General features: G+C 38.2%; 1 protein-coding gene and 1 pseudogene across 3 annotated transcripts in view; one reads left to right on the top strand and one right to left on the bottom strand.

Annotated features, from left to right (window-relative positions):
* The window catches only part of MTHFD2L (methylenetetrahydrofolate dehydrogenase (NADP+ dependent) 2 like), a 134,877-nt gene extending 122,570 nt beyond the window's left edge, over positions 1–12,307 (bottom strand). For all 3 annotated transcript variants that reach the window (XR_003521091.1, XM_027600648.1, XM_027600649.1), the window contains exon 1: positions 12,029–12,307. Coding sequence is in view for 2 of the 3 variants with exons in the window: in XM_027600648.1 (XP_027456449.1) it covers positions 12,029–12,168 (140 nt within the window). In the remaining variant the exon portion in view is untranslated. The remainder of the gene's footprint in view (positions 1–12,028) is intronic.
* A 9,412-nt stretch (positions 12,308–21,719) lies between these two features.
* On the top strand, positions 21,720–22,108 carry LOC113925554 (annotated as a pseudogene).
* The last annotated feature ends 2,597 nt before the right edge of the window (positions 22,109–24,705 follow it).

Below are 24,705 nucleotides of genomic sequence, written 5' to 3'. Positions count from 1 at the left end.
GGGTAGTAGTGGAGGCGTGAAGTAGTCCGATTCTGAGTTAATCTGGAGGATGAAGCCACTGGATTTACTGAGACTAGATGTAGGGGATGAGGAAAAGAAGTCAAATATGACTCCAAAATTTTTGGCCAGAAAAACTGAGAAAAGGGAGTTCTAACTAAAATCCAAATTTCCTGAAGCTTACAAGCTTGAAGATATTATTATTACTTTGCCTCATTGCTAAGGAACACGATGCTCGCCAAGTCCCACATTACACGCAGCTGCATTTCAATTTATCCACTGGGCCAGGTTGTTGCTCTGGACCTTCACATACACTACTCCCTCTTCCTGGAACACTCTTCCATCTCCTTCTGACCTCCCCAACGTCCTAGCAAGTCTGTTCCTCCTTCACTCCCACACATTTCTCAAGTGTCAGCTTGGAAGGACCCCTGGGAAATGTTGTCTGACCCCTTCTCCCTGGGGAACTGCCTCTGCTATGAGCCCCCAGAGCACCCCACTCTGACCCTGCTGTGGTATGGCAAATCCTTGTCGAAACCACTGCTCCACACTATAATGGAAGCTGTGCCGGGCAGGAAATTTGTATTTACTACAATGTCCTTAATACCAGAGTATTTTGCACATTGTATATGTTTACTAAATATCTGTGGAATTATCAGAGTTAAATTGTTCATTGTATTATAATTTGTTGGAATTCTTATGCTGCCACTGAAAACAGTAACTATAAAAACAACAATATGTGAAAATATTCTTCATAAAGTTAAGTGAAAAAGTGAGATGAAAAGTTGTAGGTACATAATTTTAACTTAAAACGTGCCTGCATATGGCTAAAGATTAAAAAGGAATATGTAACATAAAATGGTGAGACAGGCAGTATTCTGGATATTTACCCATCTTAAAATGTTTTTTAAATGTTATCAGAAGAGATCTTCTTGAACTATATTAAGAACAGATAGAAAATATGTATAAAACATATAAAAAGGAAAAATAATAATTAACAACCTTATCACCCAGTTTATGGTATCACCATAATCACCAAAATCATCTTGTAACCCTCCTCTACCCAAACCCTCTCCTCTCCCAGAGTTGAGCACTGTCCTGAAATGTGGGCTTATAATTCCATTGCTCTTCTTTATCATCCAATGTTTGTAACTCTAAACATTAAAGATATTATAACATACATGATATATAAAATAAAATATATACACGTTTCTTAAAGGTATATACACCAGAATGGAATTGCTGATTAAAGGATACACATGGGTGTTCGATTTATGCCAACTTGTTTTCCAAAGCTGCTGCATTAGTTCACAAATCCACCAATGGTGTATAAAAGTTTCTATTGCTCTACTTCCTTGATATTGTCAAAATTTTTAACTAAACGAATTAGCTAAATGGCATTTAATTGTGCTTGTAATATCCATGTCCCTATTTACTAGAGGTTGAACGTCTTACAGGTTAATTGGCCATTTGGAGCTCCTCTTCGACGGAATGCCTGTTCATCACTTTTGACCATTTTTCTAAAGAATTATTAGTCTGTGTCTAACTTGGAGTAGTTATTTATGCGTTTTGAACACTAATCTTATATCATCAGTTAGGTCTGTGTATCAGCTATCACCATTATGTGGCTTGTGTTTTCACTTAGTTTATGATTACAGGGGATGAAAAGTTCTTAATTCTAATGAAAAACTCAAACATTTTTGCCTCTGGTTTGCACAAAAAGTGCAAACTCTGACAAAATTCCTGTCATAGAATACAACAGGACTCAGCTGTTGAAACAAACTGGCTAAGAAATTGCCAGGAACACTCTCTTATAGACTAGATTTTAAAATCCCACAGTATTGTATTCACGCACGTGTAAAGTAGTTCTCGAGCCTCAGTGAAGAACCACTTCCTTAGGCCCCCATCACTCTCAGAGCAGGAATGCCCACTCTAGTATTCCGGACAAGGGGTCAGTCCCGTTCAGTGTGAAGAAACCTGTGAAGCATATGTGCCCGAAATCCTTAGAGCGGTGTGCAAACAAGCTATAATCTACTACTAGCTAAAGTGTGAATCAAAAACAAAACTAGCAAATAATGCACACATAAACCCAGTTACTGTAACTCAACTGCAAGCCTTATTAGGTTTATTTTGAATACAAAAAAAAAATATTTTATCATGGCAGAATGTACTCTCCTCACTGCCTATGTCAGATTTTAAAAATAAATGTTTGAAAATTTATTTTGTAAATTAGCCTAAAAGGCCTAAAATTGTTGCATTTTGTTCAAAATCTGTTGGAAATTGCTAATCAACACATTCAAAAGATACACTAAGGACACTGGAAAGAGGACTTGGGATCTGAAGCTTTTAGTGAATTGCAGTCACTGAAACCAAACTTACAAACAGAAATCGTATCCCTTCAAAAGCAAAGGAAGAAATTTATCCCTTTAAAAGCAGGAGAAACAATATAAGAACTAATTGAGCAAGAATGGCTTAAACAATATAAAAGCAATTCTGAAGGTCTATTGTTGTGGGTTGAATTGTCTCCCAAATCCTAGTTCTTTGCACCTGTGATTGTGACCTTATTTGGAAATAAGGTATTTGCAAATATAATTAAGATGTAGGATGAGATGAGGTCACACTGGAGTAGAGTGGGCCCTTAATCCAATAATCCACGTGACCACAGAGGCGGAGATTGGAGTTATGCAGCTACAGACCAAGGAAAACTAAGGAGAGCAAGGCTCTGCGGATACCATGATTTCAGTCTTCTAGCTTCCAGAAGTGTGAGGCTCATTTTCTGTTGTTTTAAACCATCTAGTTCGTGGTACTTTGTTTGTGGCAGCCTTAGTAAACAAATCTATAATCCTAATTTATAATATTCCAATTTGTGGGAAGAATCTTTTGATGGAGCTATTTTTCACTGACTACATTTATATTTTGGAATGTAATGGCATATAATTGGAAAGATCTATAATTTTACTGCACCTAAACATGGATAAATAAATAAGGCAAAATATTTTAAAAGTCCTAAACAGAAACAACTTCTGTGATGACATTTAACATAAGTATTTGTCAAAGAAAGGTACTCTGAAAGGAGACACAAAGACAGCAACTGTGAAAATATTTAGACTAAAATATCTTCACATTTCAATATGAAAAAAACTAGAATTGAGACTATGTTCCATTTAGCAGTTGGCTCTGAGCTTAACAGGTGCTTTAGCATCTGTAGAGAAAGTACATTGAAAACTAAAAATACAATGTCTAAAGAAAAGAATAATCTGCAACTTTTAAAAAAACTGCAACAAATTTAATTTTTAAATTAAGCATCTTTTTTTTTTCCATAAAATGATCCGTGTCAAGGTATTAGAGATATGGCTAAGAAACTGATCCAAGAATATGTACCAAGAAGTCAGCATGTGTTGAAAGTTAGTAGTCCCATAATCAACATAAAAAATTGAGTATATTAATATAAAGATCAAAATTTTTCAATTGTTTTAATGTATAAGGATATAAATTACCTTTTAAAATATTAATTTTGAAAACAGCTTTGAACAGGACTCTTTTATAGGTCCTAAAATATTTATAAGTCAGTAAAATATTCCAAATATGTAATTTTTTCTTTTTTTTAATTTTATTTGAGAGAGCGAGCACAAGCAAGGGGAGGGGCAGAGGGAGAGGAACAAGCAGACTCCATGCTGAGCAGGGAGCCCTACCCAGGGTTGGATCCCAGGACCCTGAGATCATCACCTGAGCCAAAGGCTGACACTTAACCAAGCCACCCAGGCACCCCATCAAATTTTATTTTAACATCTCTTTTTACTCTTAAAAATGTGGTTTGGTCAAAAACTTATATATTCCCATTGCCACTAATAAAGTGCAGTCAATTTGACCCCTAAGATATTTTTCACACAATGCACCCTGTCATTACTTGCTCAGGTGTAATTTCCTGAATAGGTAATGTTGCAAGTGACCCCCAAAGAAGGCAGGACAAAGAGCTCTCCCTTTCAGTATTCTCCTCCCATTGCTGGGCTGGCACTAAATGTGGCTTCATTAAAAAGCAATAAATCACAGTGGGGGTGGGGGTGGTCAGTAGTAGGGCAGGATAATACATTACAAATTACTTATCCCCAGCCAGAAAACAGCCCTGGTTCACCATTAATAGTGTAAAAGGAGATTTCAAAATGGAGCAAGCAAGCCTAAGTCTCTTCAAATTGTGTGCAAAGGCTGTAGGAAGGAAATTATGCAGGTCCTCGTTGGAGGAACTCTGAACTTTTTGCCAGCTACACACCCTCAGCCTAGATTTAGCCTTACCTTGAATCCCTCATTTGCATATTAACCCAACCAATCTCAGTTAACCTACTTTCAATCTGTTTTGCATTGAGGACCTAAATGAGAACTGCACTTGTGAACTTTAGCCTTTATAATTCTGTCCCCTTTTTGTCTTCCTCAGAACAGGAGTCAGATTTCTACCTGAATCTGAGACTCACGTAACTGCTCTGAAAGGAATGCAATTTCCTTATCCACATAATGGGAATGTTCTCTGTTTAACTTACAGAAAGGGATTTGGCTAAAAGTTGACTGGCTGATTTGTAAAAATAGCTCTTTTAAGTGACAGATGGTGACATATCAAATAACCAAGAAGCAATATGAGACCAGAAAGCCATCATTTAGTGTTGCTTCCATGAGCTTGTTTATTTCTCTGTATTTTCCAGGAAATAAACTGTAACCATCCTAACCTATGGTTACTAGAACAAAATGTAGTATTTAATTATCTAAAGCAAAGTAGTAAATAAATCACTACTTTTCTTGGGTATTAAAATACTCCTTTATAAAATAGTAAAATAACAAATAAAATCTACCCATGATCAGCAGTATATTTAATTTGTATACTTGGCATCCCACTTCTGCATCTAGCTTTCAATCTCATTTTCAACCACAACTTTAATTAGGGCTGCAATGGACTGTTTTATGATCTATAAAGATAAAAAAAAGCCTAATACAATCATTAGCAATTCAGATTTCTCTGCAGGTCATACAGCTTAATTGCTGTGTATTTTAGGGCCTCACTTGGAGATTTTGAGTTTGAATTAGTACAACAGAAATGAAACCCCAGGGAACCAGCACAAATTATATATCCAATAAAACCAATTACTAGTACTAGGAAGCCTTTTGAAGTAAATAAATTTTTTGAAAGTGAATGAATACTTAGGAGTGTTAAATTTATGTAATTTTAAAAACATTTCATTTCACATCCTAAATACTACACTTATACCCTATTTTATCAGAAATTATACTTTTGTAAATCAATATAAACAAAACCTAAAAGCAAGTTCTTCTCATTTTGCGTAATTCTGTTATTCAATTTTGCAATTCATCTCTTTCAGGTCCCTAACCTGTAAATTAGAACATCAGTAGCTACTTAAACAACATTCATGCTTTTTTCAGAATCTTAGATGCTAAGTTTTGTACCACAAGAACCCTTGGAGAGCTTCTCAGAACAATCTTTTTGAATGTTTCATACAAAATACACAGGTTTACAAGGAAACCAGTTTTTTTTTAAATATGGCTATCACTTTTGTTTTTAAAGCATTAAAGAACAGCATCTAGTGGCAGGTCTAATAACTACCATAATAAAGTAATGATGAGTGTATATGATGTTTTGAATCTCTGCATCAACTGTAATATTTAAGTATCTGAGGTTTTACTGGCAATATCTCAAATACTGCTAATATTACTGTGCTTTGTTGCCAACATTTACAACTGAAGAAAATGCTAAAATTGTTAGAGGATAGTGATCTCCCATCTAAGTTTATGGATCCCCTAAAATCTGTCCATAAAGTCTTAGGTTAAGAAATACCCTTCATGGGACGCCTGGGTGGCTCAGTCGGTTAAGGGTCTGCTTTCGGCTCAGGTCATGATCCCAGGGTCCTGGGATTGAGTCCCACATCGGGCTCCCCGCTCAGCAGGAAGCCTGCTTCTCCCTCTCCCACTCCCCCTGCTTGTGTTCCCTCTCTCGCTGTGTCTCTGTCAAATAAATAAAATCTTTAAAAAAAAGAAAGAAAAAAAAGAAATACCCTTCATTAAGGGAATCTGACAATATAATTTTTAAGATTTATATGCAAAATTAGCTTTCTTGATTCACAAAAGTTCTATGAGATTTAATAAATGTTTTCAAGAAGAGGAACAATAGTGAGATATGTCAATAATTATAAGTTGCTTATAGAGCAAAGCACTGGGTAGATCATTAAGGTTCAAACCCTGTCTTCACCATTTATTTACTGTTAGCCTGGGAAAGTTAAATTTAGTTTTTCTAAGCTTCAATCACCCAATCTATTAGGAATAGTAATAGTCTACTTCAGCTGTTGTGAGGATAAAAGGATATACTTATGCAAAAAAACCTCAGCAAAGTGCTTAGCACAGAGTAAAGTTCACTGAATACTAGTAAGAATTTATTTTTCAACCACACAAGTGTATTAAAGGCAAGATGATATTCATTAGTTATTCATAAGTAACCAAAGTAGGGAGGGGACATTTATTTTTTAATTTTTAAAATTTAAATTCAATTAATTAATGCATTATGTATTATTAGTTTCAGAGGTAGAGGTCAGTGACTCATTGGTCTTATATAATACCCAGTGTTCATTACATCATGTGCCCTCCTTAATACCCATCAACCAGTTACCCCATCGCTCCAGCCCTCTCCCCTCCAGCAACCCTGTTTGTTTCCTATGATTAGGAGTCTCTTATGTTTTGTCTCCCTCTCTGATTTCTTCTTGTTTTATATGATCTCACTCATTTGTGAAATTTAAGAAACAAAACAGAGGATCATAGGGGAAGAGAGGGTCATCTATTTTAAACTATATATGCCCTAACTTTAGAATTATGAATCTTTAGTCTTTTGGTTCTAGGCACTCTATTGTAATTACAGAAACCTACATAGATCATTGATCATTTTCAGATCATTAAGTGAACAAACCCTGTTGGTATGATGTTGACAAGAACATGACCTAAATCTGAGAGTAAATTATTTCATGTTTTAAGAACTAGACACTGAACAATACCAAGACGGTTATGTAAGTTATGACCAATTGACTTAATGTAATATAATGCAACCAATAAAATATTAGTAAAAACAACAGCAACACAGAAAATGGACATGATGTAATGTTAAGTGGAGCAGCTTGGATAAGCATTCTTGGATAACACCCAACCCTGAGTTCTCTGACACTAATTTAGGTTTAGATTATGTTCCATTCTGACCACAAAATTTTCTATCTTCATTCTGACCACAAAGTTTTCTATCTTTTAAGTATTTTTTATCTGGTCCAAAAGGCACCTAATAGCAAATCTCATTTATTATTAATCATTAATTTATCCCACTCACTGACAGTTCAATTTTCTCCCAAATTCCAAGCTCTTTAAACCTCCCTCCACAACTTAATCATCTCCAAGCCAAACTATTTTCAAACCTGTCACTGGGCTCCACAGAATTCCAGGAGAGTATATTACCATGGAAAATTATGTGGCATTTTTGTTTTTTCCTGATGTTTTTAATCATCCAATCAAGGTATTAACATGAAAAGATAACATATGAAAAACAAAGATTCAGGTCATAAAGAAACTGCTTAATTATTCCTAACATCATGACTTGAGTAACAAGATCTGAGATTAATACTAGTCTTTTTTTTTTAATTTTATGTTGTTAATCACCATACATTACATCATTAGTTTTTGATGTAGTGTTTCATGATTCATTTGTTTGCATATAACACCCAGTGCTCCATTCAATACGTGCCCTCTTTAATACCCATCACCAGGCTAACCCATCCCCCCACCCCCTCCCCTCTAGAACCCTCAGTTTATTTCTCAAGAGTCCATAGTCTCTCATGGTTCATCTAATACTAGTCTTTTTTCATCTATTGACCCATTTTAATCAGAAAACTTGATTCTGGAGACATTACATTAGAACCCATTATTTCTGAACAGCTGGGACACAGACATAAAACTCAGATACAGAAACACTAAGTGGCAAAATATGTAGGTTCTATACTTAAAATGACATTAAGAACTGCTTAGAAATCAACATTGTAGCCAGATAGCTATCTCATTAGATAGGTAAGGCATTAAGATAGGAAAACCACACTATCACATTTCCCAACAAAATATGATTTTGAGAAACTGCTTTTGTTAGTCATCGGAACTAACTCGTATCAAGTTGAAATCAGTCTATGAAAAATCAGCTTTAGTAATGGTCCTAACTGGAGTCTGGGTCCTTCAAGCTTCACATGAGGATAAAAGGATCTTTACATCAAATAACTCTGTTGCAGAGACAGAAATATTGAATGACTACTAGAGGGGAGAGTTTGAATAAAAATGAACAGCCTTACTGAAGAAATTTGGTCTTTTTTCAATTATAAAATTCCAACTACTCCCTCTGCAAGACATGAATAGTTAACATAAATCAGTATTTTTTAATAACTCCAAAATTGTAGTTTTTTGTTTTCTTTCTTTAAATGCTGGTCTAGTTGCAAAAATTACACAGCCATTGTCAATGAGACATAAAGAAAGGTGAGAAGGTTTCCATCAAGAGCTGTAGGCCAGACACAAAATTTTACAAATACTAAAAGGCATCATATCAGGAGGAAGGGACAAAGAGAATCTGCCAAATTAACAACTTTGGGAATCACTTTTCAACAGGATAAACATGGAACAAACGCTTAGGATATCCATTTAATTACTGAAAATAAGTTCAGGTAGGATGCAGCTTTAGGAAGTCCCTGTTGTAGGATATCTGCAAATCTGCTTTGAGCACAGCATTAACGTATACAGTGTGTAACATCCCCTCCAAATGGGAAATGCTGCTGCCTAGCTCCATACACTGAAAACAATGGGCCAAAGATTCATGTGATATTTATAATCCAGTGACATTTTCATTTGTAAACTCACACAAAAAAGCAAAAATAGTAAAAATTTAATCACTATAATTTTTTTTATTTTTAACTTTTTGGCTATTTAGATAATTCATTTCAAGAAACAATAAGCTGCGGGGCGCCTGGGTGACTCAGTTGGTTAAGCGACTGCCTTCGGCTCAGGTCATGATCCTGGAGTCCTGGGATCGAGTCCCACATCGGGCTCCCTGCTGAGCAGGGAGCCCGCTTCTCCCTCTGACCCTCTTCCCTCTCGTGCTATCTCTCATTCTCTCTCTCTCAAATAAACAAATAAAATCTTAAAAAAAAATAAATAAAATCTTAAAAAAAAAACAATAAGCTGCAACAAATATAAGGGCTTATTTATTTCTTTGACAGTAAATATATTTTCTTCCAATTAATAAGATCTAATTTCTCATGAGGAAATAAGAAAAAAACTCACTGTAAATCTTAAAAATGAGAGAAAGCTTAAATGATACATCAACATTTTGTAATTTTCAAATTCTGCCAAAGATTATTTCTTGAAATTCCAATTAAATATTTCATTAAAGAAGTACTTATATGTTCCATTACTATAGGTATCTAGTCAAAAATATGAAAAATAATCAAAAATGCTTTTTCGTTTTTCTTTTAAGGCTCTGACAATAAATCTGTTAATTTAAAAGAGTTTATCAAACTCAAGACAATTTTCAATAAAAATAACACTAAGGCGGGCGCCTGGGTGGCTCAGTCCTTAAGCGTCTGCCTTTGGCTCAGGTCATGATCCCAGGGTCCTGGGATCGAGCCCCACGTCGGGCTCCCTGCTCCGCAGGAAGCCTGCTTCTCCCTCTCCCACTTCCCCTGCTTGTGTTCCCTCTCTCGCTGTGTCTCTCTCTGTCAAATAAATAAAATAAAATCTTTAAAAAAAAAACCAACACTAAGGCTCAATTTCAAGTCAACAGGATTGATGTCTGATTAAACCACATTCACTATGAAGAACTAGACAACTAATGTGTAACTACATTATTTAAAAAGATGACTGAGGATGGGGACAAGTGGGGAGGCAGACAGTGGCGACCTCTGGAAGATGGAATCTCTTCTCTCTGCTGGTCCTAGAAGAGAAAAGAGACACCAATAAGCATCAACACACTGTCCGAGTTCCTCCCCACCCGAGACCCAACAGTCCACAGGTGTTTCTCAACCTGACAGCCAACCTCACCTTTATATGTGGTATTCAGTGCCAAGAGTATGTCAAAAACACCATCCTAACCTAACTTGATTAGCATTGCCTTAAGAAAATAAAACTACCAAAAGTATTATTTATTTTTATAGTCATAACCTATATCAAATGGGGCTGAAAGCAGCTGGGTTGAAAGTAATACTTCTTTATATTAAGAACAGCTTTCCAGGGACGCCTGGGTGGCTCAGTCGGTTAAGCATCTGCCTTCAGCTCAGGTCATGATCTCAGGGTCCTGGGATGGAGTCCCGAGTCAGCCTCCCTGCCCAGAAGGAAGCCTGCTCCCCCTCCGCCTGCTGCTACCCCCTGCTTGTTTGCCCACGCTCACGTTCTCTAACAAATAAATAAATAAAATCTTTTATAAAAAGCTTTCCAAAACAGTTGCATTCATCTTTTAAATTATAAAGAGACCATGAAATACAATTTAAAAGCTCTGAATTATCCCTTTGCTTGTGCCACGTACGTAGGAGGCAAGTGGCTACCAGGAGATGTTTGGGTTCTAACTGTTGACTCCCATTCAAAGTATATGGAGAGGATGAGGTGATGGGTTCTTTACATCAAGCTGACAAAGGGAAATTCGTCAACTTACACAATCTGGAAAAGGCTATCCTCACTCTGGAAAGAAGCCCTAAAACAACTGAAATCCAAAAAATACTGTTACTATAGTACATTATACCTTTAATTCTGCAATTCAAATAGAATTTTACACAATCTGCTTTTCCTAGATAGTACAGTTGGTTATTCCAAACCAATTGGCAAATTCTTTCAAACACCAGAGAGCTTCATTAACCAGAACTCAGAATCACTTACAGTCTCACATATCTTCGTGCAAGACCTAATCAACAGAAACTACATCTAATGTAAACCCTATTGGAAATAGGTATCTTTTTATTTTAGTCACTCAAGACTGAGAACTAAATATACATATATAAAATAGGAGCCAACCAATTTAAATTAAATAAGCAGTAGCTATGTCCCCGCTACTGATTATTACTTTCTTCCAGGTACTTGTGCTGCTCACTGGTGATACAAAAAGATGAAAAAGACACAATCTCTGAGCGCGTAGAACTGCAGTGAAGACGTGTTACTGGAAGTCCTGAAAGTCTTGAAAACAGAATCTCTTCTGGACTCACTGGCTCTGGGTCAAGGGAATATATTTTTAGATGCTTAGGTTTGAGTTTGCAACTTCAACAAGTAGATGGCGGAAAAGTGAAGAGTTCGGGGCGCCACTGTGCAGAAGTTAAAACCATACCATGTTTTGTCCGTGTAATGTACTAGCCAGCGATGGGGTCCAAAGAGATGCAATGATTCTAAGACTGATTACTTCAATCTTAGATTGAAGAGGTTTGGGAAGAGCCATACAGAAAAAAACTGAGAAATCAAGATTAGTATCTGATTTTGTGAAATCATTACGAATTTTAGAGTTGGAAAAGACCTCAGAATTACCATCAACAAAGGAATTCAGAAATTCAAACACTAGTAAACCATCCAGACAACGCTCACTCCTGTTTACGAAATACAACAATAACCAAAACAAAACCAACTACTTGAAACACACAGACCACCTGTTTCCACCTCGCCTTTCCTGAGGGCCTCAAATGTCTTCCTAAACCACTCCACTGTACCTCCTGCAAAACGGGAATATTCTGGCGCCAGAGCCCAAAGCAGACCACATCCGGGCTGCCCGAACTGAGGTCGACGCGACCTGCCCGCAAGGCCCAGTTCGAAGCCTAGGCAGGCCTCGCCCCCAGCCGCGCCGGGCCGCGCCGCGCGGCTGCCCGAGCCTCTGGCCTGACGCGGGAAAGCTCGGCAGGCCCCAGCGGCCCACGCCCCGCCGCCCCTCCCGCAGCCGGCAGCTCCGCACTCGTCGGCACCCACACCCGAGAACAGCGAGCGTCCCGGGCGCTCGTACCTCACGCCGCTGCTCCGAAAGCCCCGGAACACGCGCCTGACTGCTCCCGGGACCCCCTGCAGCACGGCGCTCCCGCCCTGCGCTAGCATGCGGCTCACACAGTCACCAAGAAGGGAGAAGCCGCGGGCGAGCACTGCCATGGCCGCGAATCGCTGGCTTCCGGGCGGAGGCTCCACCTTCCGCAGCTGCCGTAGTCGCAGCTGCACACTGAGCTCCGCCCCTACCCGGCCGGGCCGGAGAGCCGGTCCCTCCCGCAGCCGGCTTTGGGCGCCATGCCGGGGCGGGGCCGGGAGCCGAGCTCAGGGCTGGGGGCGGGGTCTACAGGATGCCGGGAGGCGGGGCCAGAAATAGAGCTCTGAGCCGGTCGGGGGCGGGGCCAAAGAAACTCCGGGACTGTTAGGGGCGGGGCCAGGACCTAAGCCCCTGGCTGAGCAAAGGATCGTGGATGGGGAGCCGGACTCCTGGGTGCGGGAAAGGGTGCGTCCCTGAGACTGGCTGTTAGCGGTGCGACTTCTCACCCACCCAATACACCTCTGATCTTCCTACAGTGAGGACACAGGTAAGGTGTCTAAACTAATCAGTCCAAGCAGCATGCCTCTTTTTACCCCAGCCAGAAATGTCCTACCACCTCCGAGGCTACGTGGAATTGATTTAAAGCCAGAAGCAGGTTAACCGCTTTGCTTCCTACACCTTTAGTACCATCTTGGGATACCTGGGAGCTGGAGAGAGAAACAAAGGTGTGAGTGTGAGTGAACTTTAGGATTTCTATGGCTCTACCTTATCTCCCCTTTTGGAAGGAAAAAAATGACCAATGTTTCTTATTTTCCAGAGTTGATGACCAAGTTAACACAGCTTAGGAGCCTGCATTGTGTGGTGAACTGACAACGAAGGAGGAAGCAAAATATCAACTCCCTCTGAAAAAGTAAAAGTCAGACTGACGATTCACTATGCTGGAATATGTTAAAAGACAATTTGAAGCATATTTTTAAAAATTAAGAGTTTCTTTGAGCAAAAATCAATTTGAATCAGGCAGCATCCAACCTAGCAGATTGAAAAGCTCTCTGAGGAGCTGTACAAAATGAAAGACTTTTCTGGGCAGAAGGGAGGAAGAACAAGAAAGTTACACTAGCAAAAAAAGTGGGTTTGTTATTGCAAAATTACTTTCCTTTAGGGGATGGCAGGGATCTATCAGTCACAATACCTAACTAGTGCTGATCAGGTGATTCCTGGTTGCTGGTTTAAGATTCCATATCTAGGACAAAGGAAACTAATGGGGAGGAAGAGTTAGGGAGGTCCTTCTAGACAGACTTAAAACCAAATTGACATGAGACAGATTAACAGGAGAAAATCAAATTTAATACCTTATGTACAGGGACTCAGAATCAAATTTAATAGCATACATATGGGGAATCCACACAGACCTGGAAATTCCAAAGACAGGTAACATGATGCTTATATGAGCTAAGGAGAGGGGTAGGGGTCTGAGGATACAAAGGGAGAGAGACCACTAACAGGAAGGTGAAAGGAGATGTTTGGAAAACAAAGGTGCCCTATTATGCAGATAAGTTTCTTAGGTAAAGAGGAATCTCTATTAATAGCTCTCTTCCTGGTAAAGCAGGCAGTTGAGGGGGAAGTGAAAAATTTTTTCTGAATCTGCTGGGTTTGGATTGTTTTTAAGGCAAAATAATGTTCATGCCCAAGTGGCCCATCTTGGGTTGGCCGACACTTGGCCTCTACACTCATTAAGTCTCAGTTTGGTGAAGTGGGGCTTAGCATAAGCAACTCCATTTTGGACCTGTTATCTTGTTTTTTTTACAAATAACAGACACAGATAAGAGACAGATAAAACCAGCTGCCGAGGGGAAAGGAAAGAATATTTCTCTCACGATCAGGCTGCAGCTGTGATTTTCATCACAGTCCCTTTGACCACCGCTTTCTTACTTAGAATCCTTGTTCTCTAAAATCGTAACTGTCAGAAAATTTGATGTTTAAAAAAAATGAATAAGAATGAAACATCCTATTCTGCATGATCTAAGTCAATTTCAAAAAAGAAGCAGCCTTTATTTCCAACCTACCTAAAAAGCTTCAGATGAGGGATTTCTGAACACATTCCACATCCATCTTACCTTTATCAATTCCAAGGAATAGGCCCCTGGGTCCACTTTGCAGTCCAACCTGATGTTGACCCCTTTACACACAGCTCTTTTCTGCTTTGAGCCTACCAAAATATTGCTTTATGTAAATTTCACCTAACCTCTACCCTTCCCCAAATCTTACAATAACCTTATATCTCTCTAATTGATGAGACACTTCTGGGTTCCTCTGGTATGCAGTCTCATTACAAGGAACCAGTTGTCCTAACATTCGTCTTGCTATAGGTTGGTCCCTGGTAGTTGTAGTCTGATTAGGCTAGGATAGCAGCCAGGAGTGATTACCCTATAGGAAGGATTCCAGCCCAGGAGTAGTTATCAGTCTAGCAACATAGGCAGTATTCTGTGCTCTAGATGGGGGAGGAAGGCATGCCCTTTAGTCCACTTCATTTATATCCCCATTGTACCTAGCATAGCATTGAGCAAAGAGTGGGTGTTCAGTAATTTCTTAAAAAGTAGTTTATGAAGGTTTATAAGGAATCCATTTATACCACCACATTTCAAAACATAACTACATCACTTCAAAGCTTTCTTTAGTCATCTGGCCTTGTGAAGAATATGTAACTGTCTCATATGGAGATACATTGGTCATTGCTCTGCCCTATCCTCTGTCTGAAGTCCAGCATCGGGGCTCTCTGCTCAGTGGGGAGTCTCCTTCTCCCTCTGCCCCATCCCCCACTCATGCTCAGGTGCGCTCTCTCTCTCTCTCTCTCTCTCTCAAATAAATAAGTCTTAAAAAAAAATGTACAACCAGTTGAACCAAAAGCACTTTTTACTAGTCTATTCATTCCTCCTTATCTACAATTCCACTTCTTTCTTGTATGGGCTGTCTATATGGCCATAAGTCTGTCCCTTCCTCCAGCTGGCAAAATGATGGGGCAGAAATAAAGATTAGGAAACACTAAAAACTATCAAAGGTGAAATGTGTTTTCTTTAAAAGGCTAAAAAATATAATAGTGCATCAGTAAGCCTTGGGACAACTTCAATGCACCAAATATAACTGGAGTTCCCCAAAGAGAAGGGATGGAGAACAAAAATCTTTTTAAAGAAATAACAGCAAAATATTTTCCAAATTTGGTGAAGAGTATAAACCTACAGGTCTAAGAAGCTCAGTGAACCCAAAGCAGAAGAAACATGAAGAAAACTATACCAAATTATATCATAATCAAATTGCTCAAAACCAGTGACAAAGTGAAAACAAATTTTTTAAAGGAGCCAGGAGGAGGAAAAAACACTTTAAGTACAGAGGAATGTAGATAAGAACAGCAGTTTCTCAATAGCTTAACACAGTATTGGAATATAAAACAATATACACAAATCCAAGTTAACAATATGCCCTGTAATAAGTTTTGAAATCAGAAAATGTGAGACCTCCAACTTTGTTCTTTTTTTTCCCCCAAGATTATTTAGCTATTCAGGGTCCCTTGAGATTCCATATGAATTCGGGGATGGGTTTTTCTATTTCTGCAAAAAAAAGGCCTGTTAGGACTTTGATAGGCATTTCATTAAATCTAGCGATGTAAACTGCTTTGGGTATATTGGCATCTTAGTAACATTAAGTCTTCTGATCCATGAACACAGGATGTCTTTCCGTTTATCTGTGTCTTTAATTTCTTTCAGCAACATTTTGTAGTTTTCAGTGTATAAGTCCTCCTTGGTTAGGTTTATTACTATGTATTTCATATGAACTTTTTGGTGCCATTATAAATGAAATTATTTTCTTCATTTCCCTTCTGGACTGGTCATTTTTAGCAACTACTTTTGCCATAACAAGTTTCGTTGTCTCTGTCCAGGAGTCTCATGTCTTCTGTAAGTGTTCACCAAACTGTGGAAGGCTAACTTAGCAGAAAGTAGGTAGGGCAAAATTAACTCCCTCAGAAGCTCACAGATGGTCATGATAAGGAATGAAAAGAGGGGATATCACTACAGATGCTAAAGGCATTAAAATATTAATAAAATAATAATATAAACAGCTTTAATGCAGTATATTTGACTATTAAAATAAAATAGACAGGTTTATTTAAAAACACAAATCATCTAAAACTGACCCCCAAAATTTAAAAATTTAATAACTCTATAGATTTTTAAAAACAAATTAGTAATTAATAACCATGTGACAAAGAATCTTCAGGCAGTAGGCTTCACTGATGAATTCTCTCAAACATTTAAGAAAGCAATAATAACAATCTTATGCAAATCTCTCAGACAATAGAAGAAGGAACATTTCCTAACTCACTTTATAAGGCCACCATTGCCCTGATATCAAAACATTACAAGAAAGGTCAACTACAGACCAAGATCCCTCACCAATGTAGTAACAAGAATCGTCAAAACAATAGCAAACTTAATAGCAATATGTATAAATATGTGTAATACATCATGATCAAGAGGGGTTTATTCTGGGAATGTAAGTCTGGTTCAACATTAAATAATCAATGTAATCACCATAGTAACAGATTGAAGAAGAAAAAACAGTGATGATCTCAACAGACATAGAAAAAGTATTTGATAGAATTAAACATTTATTCATGATAAAAGTAACTCTCAGAAAACTGGAAATAGAGGGACATTCATCAAGCTGATAAAGGACATCTAGGAATAACCCACGGCTTACCTTCTAGTTCATGATGAAAGACCCCTACGATTAAGAACAAGCCAAAGATGTCTTTTCTCACCATTTCTATTCCATATTGCACTGCTCATCTGGGGCTGACTAAAAGGGGTACAAAAGAACTTTTGAGGTTGATAGAAATGTTCCATATTTTGATCGTGGTATAGTACATGGTCTATACAATTGTGAAACGCATCAAATTACACACTTAAAACAAGTATGTTTTATTTATGTAAATTAAACTGAATCAAAATTGATAAAACACAGGACTGAAACATTTGTTGGTTCTCTTTAGATGTAATCCATATCCCTCTCTAATGAAGAAGCCCCTTTTCTAAGAGTACTGTGTATCACTTTTTCTGTAAGTAATTCAGCCTCTAGAGGGCACCCATATTTCATGAACTCAAAGCTTGGCAATGATTTAAAAAGCACATCATTGACCACTATATCAGACACTAATGATGTACTACTATACGTTGGCTAACTGAATTGAAAGAAAGAAAGAAAGAAAGAGAGAAAGAAAGAAAGAAAGAAAGAAAGAAAGAAAGAAAGAAAGAAAGAAAGAAAGAAAGAAAGAGAGAGAGAGAGAAAGAAAGAAGAAAGAAAGAAAGAAGAAAGAAAGAAAGAAAGAAAGAAAGAAAGAAAGAAAGAAAGAGAAAGAAAGAAAGAAAAGAAAGAAAGAAAGAAAGAAAGAAAGAAAGAAAGAAAGAAAGAAAGAAAGAAAGAAAGAAAGAAAAAGAAAAAGAAAGAAAGAAAGAAAATAAATAGCATTTATGGATGTAAATGCACAGAAAAGAATAATACATATGAAAATTTTTCATTAGGTTTGTAAGAATTTAGTAATAAAATTTGTTAAAACCTTTTTTGGCCGTAATAATACAGAAAATAAAAGTGTTGCTTGTGGAAGAGATGAAGCTTCTTTCATCAGTGTATCTAAATAGTGGACTCAAGGTTGACTTTCATCTAGATGTTGTGGGTCATTTAGACATAACCTTGGAATTCTTTTTAAATAAAGGTTATATTCTTGGTTACATGCTCATTATAGAAAATGTGGAAGTTACAGAAAAACTGAATGGAAGCAGAGGAAGAGGAGAAGAATCAGGAGGAGCCACTATTGTCATGAATGCTGTCAACATTTGGGCATACGGGCCCAGAGATTTCATTTATATATTATTTTTATATGATTGTAATCACATATAACAAAATGTTAGAATTTAACCACTATTTGATCTCTAGCCATGAAAATGAAGTATAAATTAAATACTTAAAATGTAGAATGTTTCATAATTAATTATGTTCCTTTGAAGTGTTCAAAAATTTAATGGTACTCAACTAGAAAGGTTAGAATAAAATGTTACTAATATTTGGTAGTCCCATAAAATTGTCCATTTTTCTTTGGTGGCTCAATCTCCCTTATGCAGGAAAATCTACTTGAGTCATTACACCCGCAAAGGGGTGGACATTGGATAGCAGAATCCTTTTTTCCTTATCGCAAATAATCCCCACTTAACTTGTTAGCGGAAAAATATGTAATCTATGAACAGTAAAAAGTCTCAGGTGAAAAGAACATTTTTTTGGATTATTGACGCACTGTGTTCATGGTACATTTCCAAGGAAAAAAGAAACTGTACATACATTCCAATTCAGCTTTTCCTTGCCACATAATAATGTGCTCATGTTTAAGTAGAAAGGACAATTAAATGGATGGTAAAATTGTGTATAGATTTAACTGATGGAAGGGATAAAGGGAAGAGAGTTAATGTGAATGTCAATAATTATATTTAAAATAAATAGTATTTACTAATATTTATTGAAAACATTATATTGCTGCTACTGTAGGTACTGTTACATGCATTACCTTTACTTAATCCTTACAATAATTTCATAAGGGTTTACAGGGAATTACTATTTTCCTTCTCATTTTACCGATACAGAATCTGAGGCTCTTAGAAGTCAAGTAAATTTTTCAAAGTCACACAGCTAGTCTGTGCCAAAGCTGAGGTTCGTAAAGACATAGTCTGGCTGTAATAACCACACCCTTAACCCTAATACTCTTCCTTCCAGGAACTTCACTTATAAAACCTTTCAAAGTAGGACTTCTTTTTTCTACTTTAAAGTACTTTATTACCATCATCATGTTGTGTTCAAAGAAACTTCTGCCTAAAGAATTTATTTTTTTAAAAGATTTTATTTAGAGAGAGACAGCGAGAGAGGGAACACAAGCAGGGGGAGTGGGAGAGGGAGAAGCAGGCCCCCTGCCGAGCAGGGGAGCAGGGAGCCCAATGAGATGCGGGCCTTGATCCCAGGACCCCGGGACCATGACCCAAGCCGAAGGCAGATGCCAAACGACTGAACCACCAAGGCACCCCCCTAAAGAATTAATTTAAAAGAACTGATAGAACTTCAGTCCCTGAAAAGAACTCCAAAGGGCAATTTTACTCCTAATACAAACCACAGATGAGGTTCTTGGTTTAAATTCACTACTTTATTAAATAACGATGTGAGGAGTGGTTTGCTCTTGTACTTACGATTTTTATCTTTTTCATTGTCTACAGGCTATTATATTTTGGTAGCTGGAACATTATTAGTATACACAGATAATTGTAGTATATTAATTTGTTCTATAAGACAGCTTTCTGGTACCATATTTGAGTGGAAATGAAACCCTTTCTTAGCCTCTAAAACTAGAAGAGAATAATCCACATCCCCACGATGCTCTTTATTGAAGGCTTTTAACTGATATGGTGTGAGAATGAATAATTTGGGGAATCAGACCTGAAAGCACATAACATGAAGACAGTGTTGCATTTACTTATGAATATATGAATACAGTGATTTAAAATGTAATTAGATAATTATTTATTCAGCACATACTATGTGCCTATATCAATAAACGGGCAATTAATTAAATTGTCCACAGTCATTGTTAAAAATGGATTAACCATCCATTCTAGATCTTTAAAACTTTTTTAAAAAGATTTTATTTATTTTATTTTTAGAGAGAAAGAGAGAGAGAGAGCACCCAGGCAGGGAGAGGGGCAGAGGGAGGGAGAGAGAGAAAGAATCTCAAACAGGCTCTGTGCTGAGCACAGAGCCCAAAGAGGGGCTCAATCCCACAGCCCTGGGATCATGACATGAGCAAAAACCAAGAGTCAGACACTCAACTGATTGAGCCACCCAGACACCCCTAGATTTTTAAAACTTTTAATAAAATATGATCACAAACTTGTTGTTGGGATATCTAAAGAACTCAAGAAAACACCTGAACACTTAAAAAAGAAAAAGGAAAGAAAAAAGTGAAATGGGAAATTAGTGGTGTATGGAATAAGAAACCAGTATTTAATATAATATTGATTACAAATACTTTGGAAGATGCAGCTTAGTGTATGAGTCAAATAGACTGCGAACTGAATGCCACAAATCAGCAACCACTAAGTCAACTGCACATTTTGAACCAGAGGGGTTTCATCCACATGGAGGACTTGCTTCCAAGGGGAGAACCAGAGTACTGAACTAAGCAGGTTTGATTCATTCTTTCCAAATAAGTGATTTATCCTCCCAAGAGAATCATAAAATAGGGCAAGTAAAGACTAGGAATGTTATGCAAATTGAGCTAGTTCAATTTAAAAAGAACCATGGGGCTGGAAGTGTGTTCTTCCCATAGATATTTCTAAAATATTAAAAATGATAGTAACAACCTACACATATAACAGGAGTCAAAGGGGGCACCTGGGTGGCCCAGTCGTTAAGCATCTGCCCCGGCTCAGGTCATGATCCCAGGGTCCTGGGATCCAGCCCTGCATCCAGCTCCCTGCTCCGCGGGAAGCCTGATTCTCCCTCACCAACTCCCCCTGCTTGTGTTCCCTCTCTCACTGTCTATCTCTCTCTCTGTCAAATAAATAAATAAAATCTTTAAAAAAAAAAAAACAACAAAGAGGAGTCAAAATCAGCATCATGCCTAACGATGGAACAATAGAAGAAACAGGCTAATAGGCTGAAATTGAGACAAAAATGTCTAGAACACATTATTATATAATACGACCAGACAATGCAATTAGACAAGGAAAAGAAATGAGATAGTAATTAGAGCAAAAGAAGCAAAAGACTAGAAGCCCCACAGTTATATCAATATAAAACTTTTTAAGCAAATCATGATACATTCCAACAATAAAACGCCATGTCTCACATCTCTCTACCTGTAGGGAAATATGTGAAAATATTCACTGAAATTGAACATACACCAAAACATTTTTTACATAAGGCACACAAGGTGCAGAGCAGTATAAATGGTATTTCCCCATGTGTATCATAAAAGAAGTGTGTGTGTGTGTATGTGCATATGTACATCATTCACACATGTATGCTGGTAAAGACTGTTTTTTTCCAAGATATCCACACACAGAAAATTAGTAATCCTAATAGGCTCTTGGAAGGAGAAACAAAGATCTGTAGTAGGAGGGAGAGATTTGTTTTGTTTTGTTTTTTACTGTGTAACCCTTTTTACCCGTTGCATTTTTATAACATGCACATATTTTTCTTCAGTAATTAAGTATAACCAGTTTACCTACTCGATGATGTAAAGGTTAGCTTCTGAATGATGAACAGCATGTTGAGTAAAGTATTTATGGAATGATTATAAAAGTGGTTTGGAATTTAGATCTCTTTCTGCCAGAGGAGTATTAAATTTTGAAAGGTTTAAGGAAGACTGGGCCAGTTTTTGGGCCAACTAAGTGTTTTATGTATTTTAAGGCAATCATGAGTACAAATAATAAGAATTTTTATAATCAGATGAGTAAGCCACTTGTTATTTTGAACCTGATAAAATTTATAGGTTGAAGTCCTGTCAGTACCTCAGAATGTGACCTTATTTGGAGATAAGCTCTTTAAAAAGGTAAGAAGGTTCTTTGGGCCATCTCTCCGTGCTACCATAATGGTGCGCATGAATGACCCAGCAGATGTTCTCAAGAGCGTTAACATTCCTGAAAGGAGAGGCAAATGCCAGGTTCTTATTTGCATGCTCCAAAGTCATCATCCAGTTTCTCACTGTGATGATGAAGCATGTTACATTGGCAAATTTGAAATCACTGATGATCACAGAGCTGGGAAAATTGTTGTGAACCTCATGGGATGGTTAAACAAGTGTGGAGTGATCAGCCCCAGATTTGATGTACAACTGAAAGATCTAGAAAAATGGCAGAATAACCAGCTCCCACCCCACCAGTTTGGTTTCACTGTACTGACAATCTCAGCTGGCATCATGGACCGTGAAGAAGCAAGACGAAACCCACAGGAGGGAAAATCCTGGGATTCTTTTTCTAAGGATGTAATACATACGTGGAAATAAAATGCCTCAGTGGGATAAATAAATAAATAAATAAATAGGTATATAAGGTTAAAATGGGGTCATTAGGGTAGGCCTAATCCACTATGACTGGTGGTTTCATAAGAAAAGGAGATTAAGGGGGTGCCTGGGTGGCTCAGTTGTTAAACGTCTGCCTTTGGCTCAGGTCGTGATCCCAGGGACCTGGCATCGAGCCCCATATCGGGCTCCCTGCTCAGTGGGAAGCCTGCTTGTGTTCCCTCTTTTGCTGTCTCTCTCTCTCTGTCAAATAAATAAATAAAATCTTTAAAAAAAAGAAAAAAAGAAAAGAGATTAAGGACAGAGACCCGGACAGAGGGAAGACCATGTGAACATACTCAGAAAAGATGACCATCGGCAAACCAAGGAGAGAGGCTTCAGAAGAAAACCCTGAGGACAACTAGATCTTGGACTTCTAGCCTCCTGAACTGTAAGAAAAACAAATTTCTGTTGTTCAAGCCACTCAGTCTGTGGTACTTTGTTATGGCAGCCTCAGCAAAGTAATACTCAACCTAAGCTCAGTGATATTGGCTGCAGGTGATAGGCAGCCATTGAAGAATCTCAAGTAGGAGAATGACCTTTTAAGATCTGCTCTTTAGAACAATGATTTTGCAGTGAATAAGATCAATTGGAAGGGATATCCAGGGGTCTGGGAGACTAGTTAGGAAGTTATATCAATGGTGCAGTGAAAGCTGATGAGAGGCATAATTCAGGCATTTTCACAGAGAAGCGAGAGGAAGAATTACATATGAGAATTGTTAATGGGGTAGAAGTTATGGGACCCAGAGACCAGTTGGATGCAAAGCAGAGAGAGAGGGTCAGTCTGTGATGAAACTGATGTCCCTAGCTTAGGCAGCTACGTGAATTGTTTATATATATTTTCAAAGATTTTATTTATTTATTTGAGAGAGAGAGAGAGCACGAGTGGGGGAAGGGGGAATGGGTAGAGGGAGAAGAAGACAACCCACTGAGCAGGGACCCCAAAGCCGGGTGGATCCCAGGACCCTGGGATCATGACCTGAGCTGAAGGCAGATGCTTAACTGACTGAGCCACCCAGGTGCCCCTAAGTAAATTGTTTATAAAGCAAAATAGAAAATCAAAGGAGCAGTGGGCTCCCCATGTGAACTCTGGGGAGAGCTAACTGAATTATGGTGGTGACTTGTTAACACCAATCGCAAGGAGAAACTCCAGGAGATAGGCATCAATCCAGATTAAGATCAAAGCAGTTGACGACCCAGTGAGGGAAGAAGGCTCATAGAACTGGCAAGGGGTAGCAGTCAGGATATTTGAGGCACCTGATGAATTACCATGTCATGGAGTAGAAATGCACCTCACCCAGAAACACACAGAGGGTCTCTTTGTAGAGGGAAGGCTCGGCATTCCGCAGATTGGGTGCAATCAGGGTGGAGCTGGCCATGATAATTGAAGCAGAAGTAATGACAGGAAAGGGATGGAACAATCCTGGCACTATGCCTTGGCTCTGCCCCAAACAGGCTTTATAACCTTGGGCAAGTCAATTGACTTCTCTTTCCTTTCACTAGCAAATCAGGGTAAAAATGAAGTGATCGTTATTACGACAAATCATTAGCTAATTAATACTTAGAGGCCTCAGAAAAAGCCTCCTGGAGATGATTTATAAACTAAGAGCTGAAGAATGAGTAAAAAAGGAACCAGAAGAAATGGCGAGGAGGTGTGGAGTGAAAGATGTTCTAGTGACAAGGAGCACCATCTATAAGACCCTGAGCCCGAACAGAAAATGGTATTTTCAGAGAACCAAGAAGTGGTTTGATATATCTAGAGCATGGAGTTCCATCGGGACGAAGTGAGAAAACAGAAATTGCAAGCAGTTAAGTAATTTGTTCAAGGTCACATAACAATTAAAATTCTGATCTGTGAATTCAGCATTCCTGTACCAGCATGCCAGTACCAATTAAATCATTAATCCTAGAGGTGCCTGGGTGGCTCAGTCGGTTAAGCGTCCAACTCTGGACTTCGGCTCAGATCATGATCTCAGGGTCGTGGGATAGATACCCACATCAAGCCCCTCATCAGGCTCCACGCTCAGCTGGGAGTCTGCTTGAGAACTCTCTCTCTCTTCCTCTTTCTCTCTCTGCCCCTTCCCCAGCACGGGTTCTTTCTCTCTCTCAAATAAATAAATAAGTCTTTAAACTATTAATCCTATACAACCTCCCTATAGCACTATACAAAAAGAAGACCATTGCCAAGGGTGATACAGGCTTAATATTTCTTAACGTGTTTAGAAAGTTACAGAGTGAATACGTACTTAAGCTTAAATAGAAAAATCCAGGTGAGAATGTTAGAACAAGGATCATTAGGTATACAGAATTACACCACAAAAGCAAGTAAGCTAAACTTAGTCAAATAATTCAACCAACAGCCTACTAACCCTTGCTTCCACTCTAGTCCTCCAGAAAATAGAGAAACCATCTCAAAACGGATTTTGTGACTAACACAAGATTTTGATGATCAGTTTTCTATTGTAAACTTACCACTCACTAAATAGAAGATGAGCTCTAAAAAGTCACAGTAGTTGCA

Source organism: Zalophus californianus, chromosome 2 (genome assembly GCF_009762305.2).
Source record: "Zalophus californianus isolate mZalCal1 chromosome 2, mZalCal1.pri.v2, whole genome shotgun sequence".
NCBI lineage: Eukaryota > Metazoa > Chordata > Mammalia > Carnivora > Otariidae > Zalophus > Zalophus californianus.
Note: the sequence above shows the minus strand (reverse complement) of the source record. Positions and strands in the feature narration are given on the sequence as shown.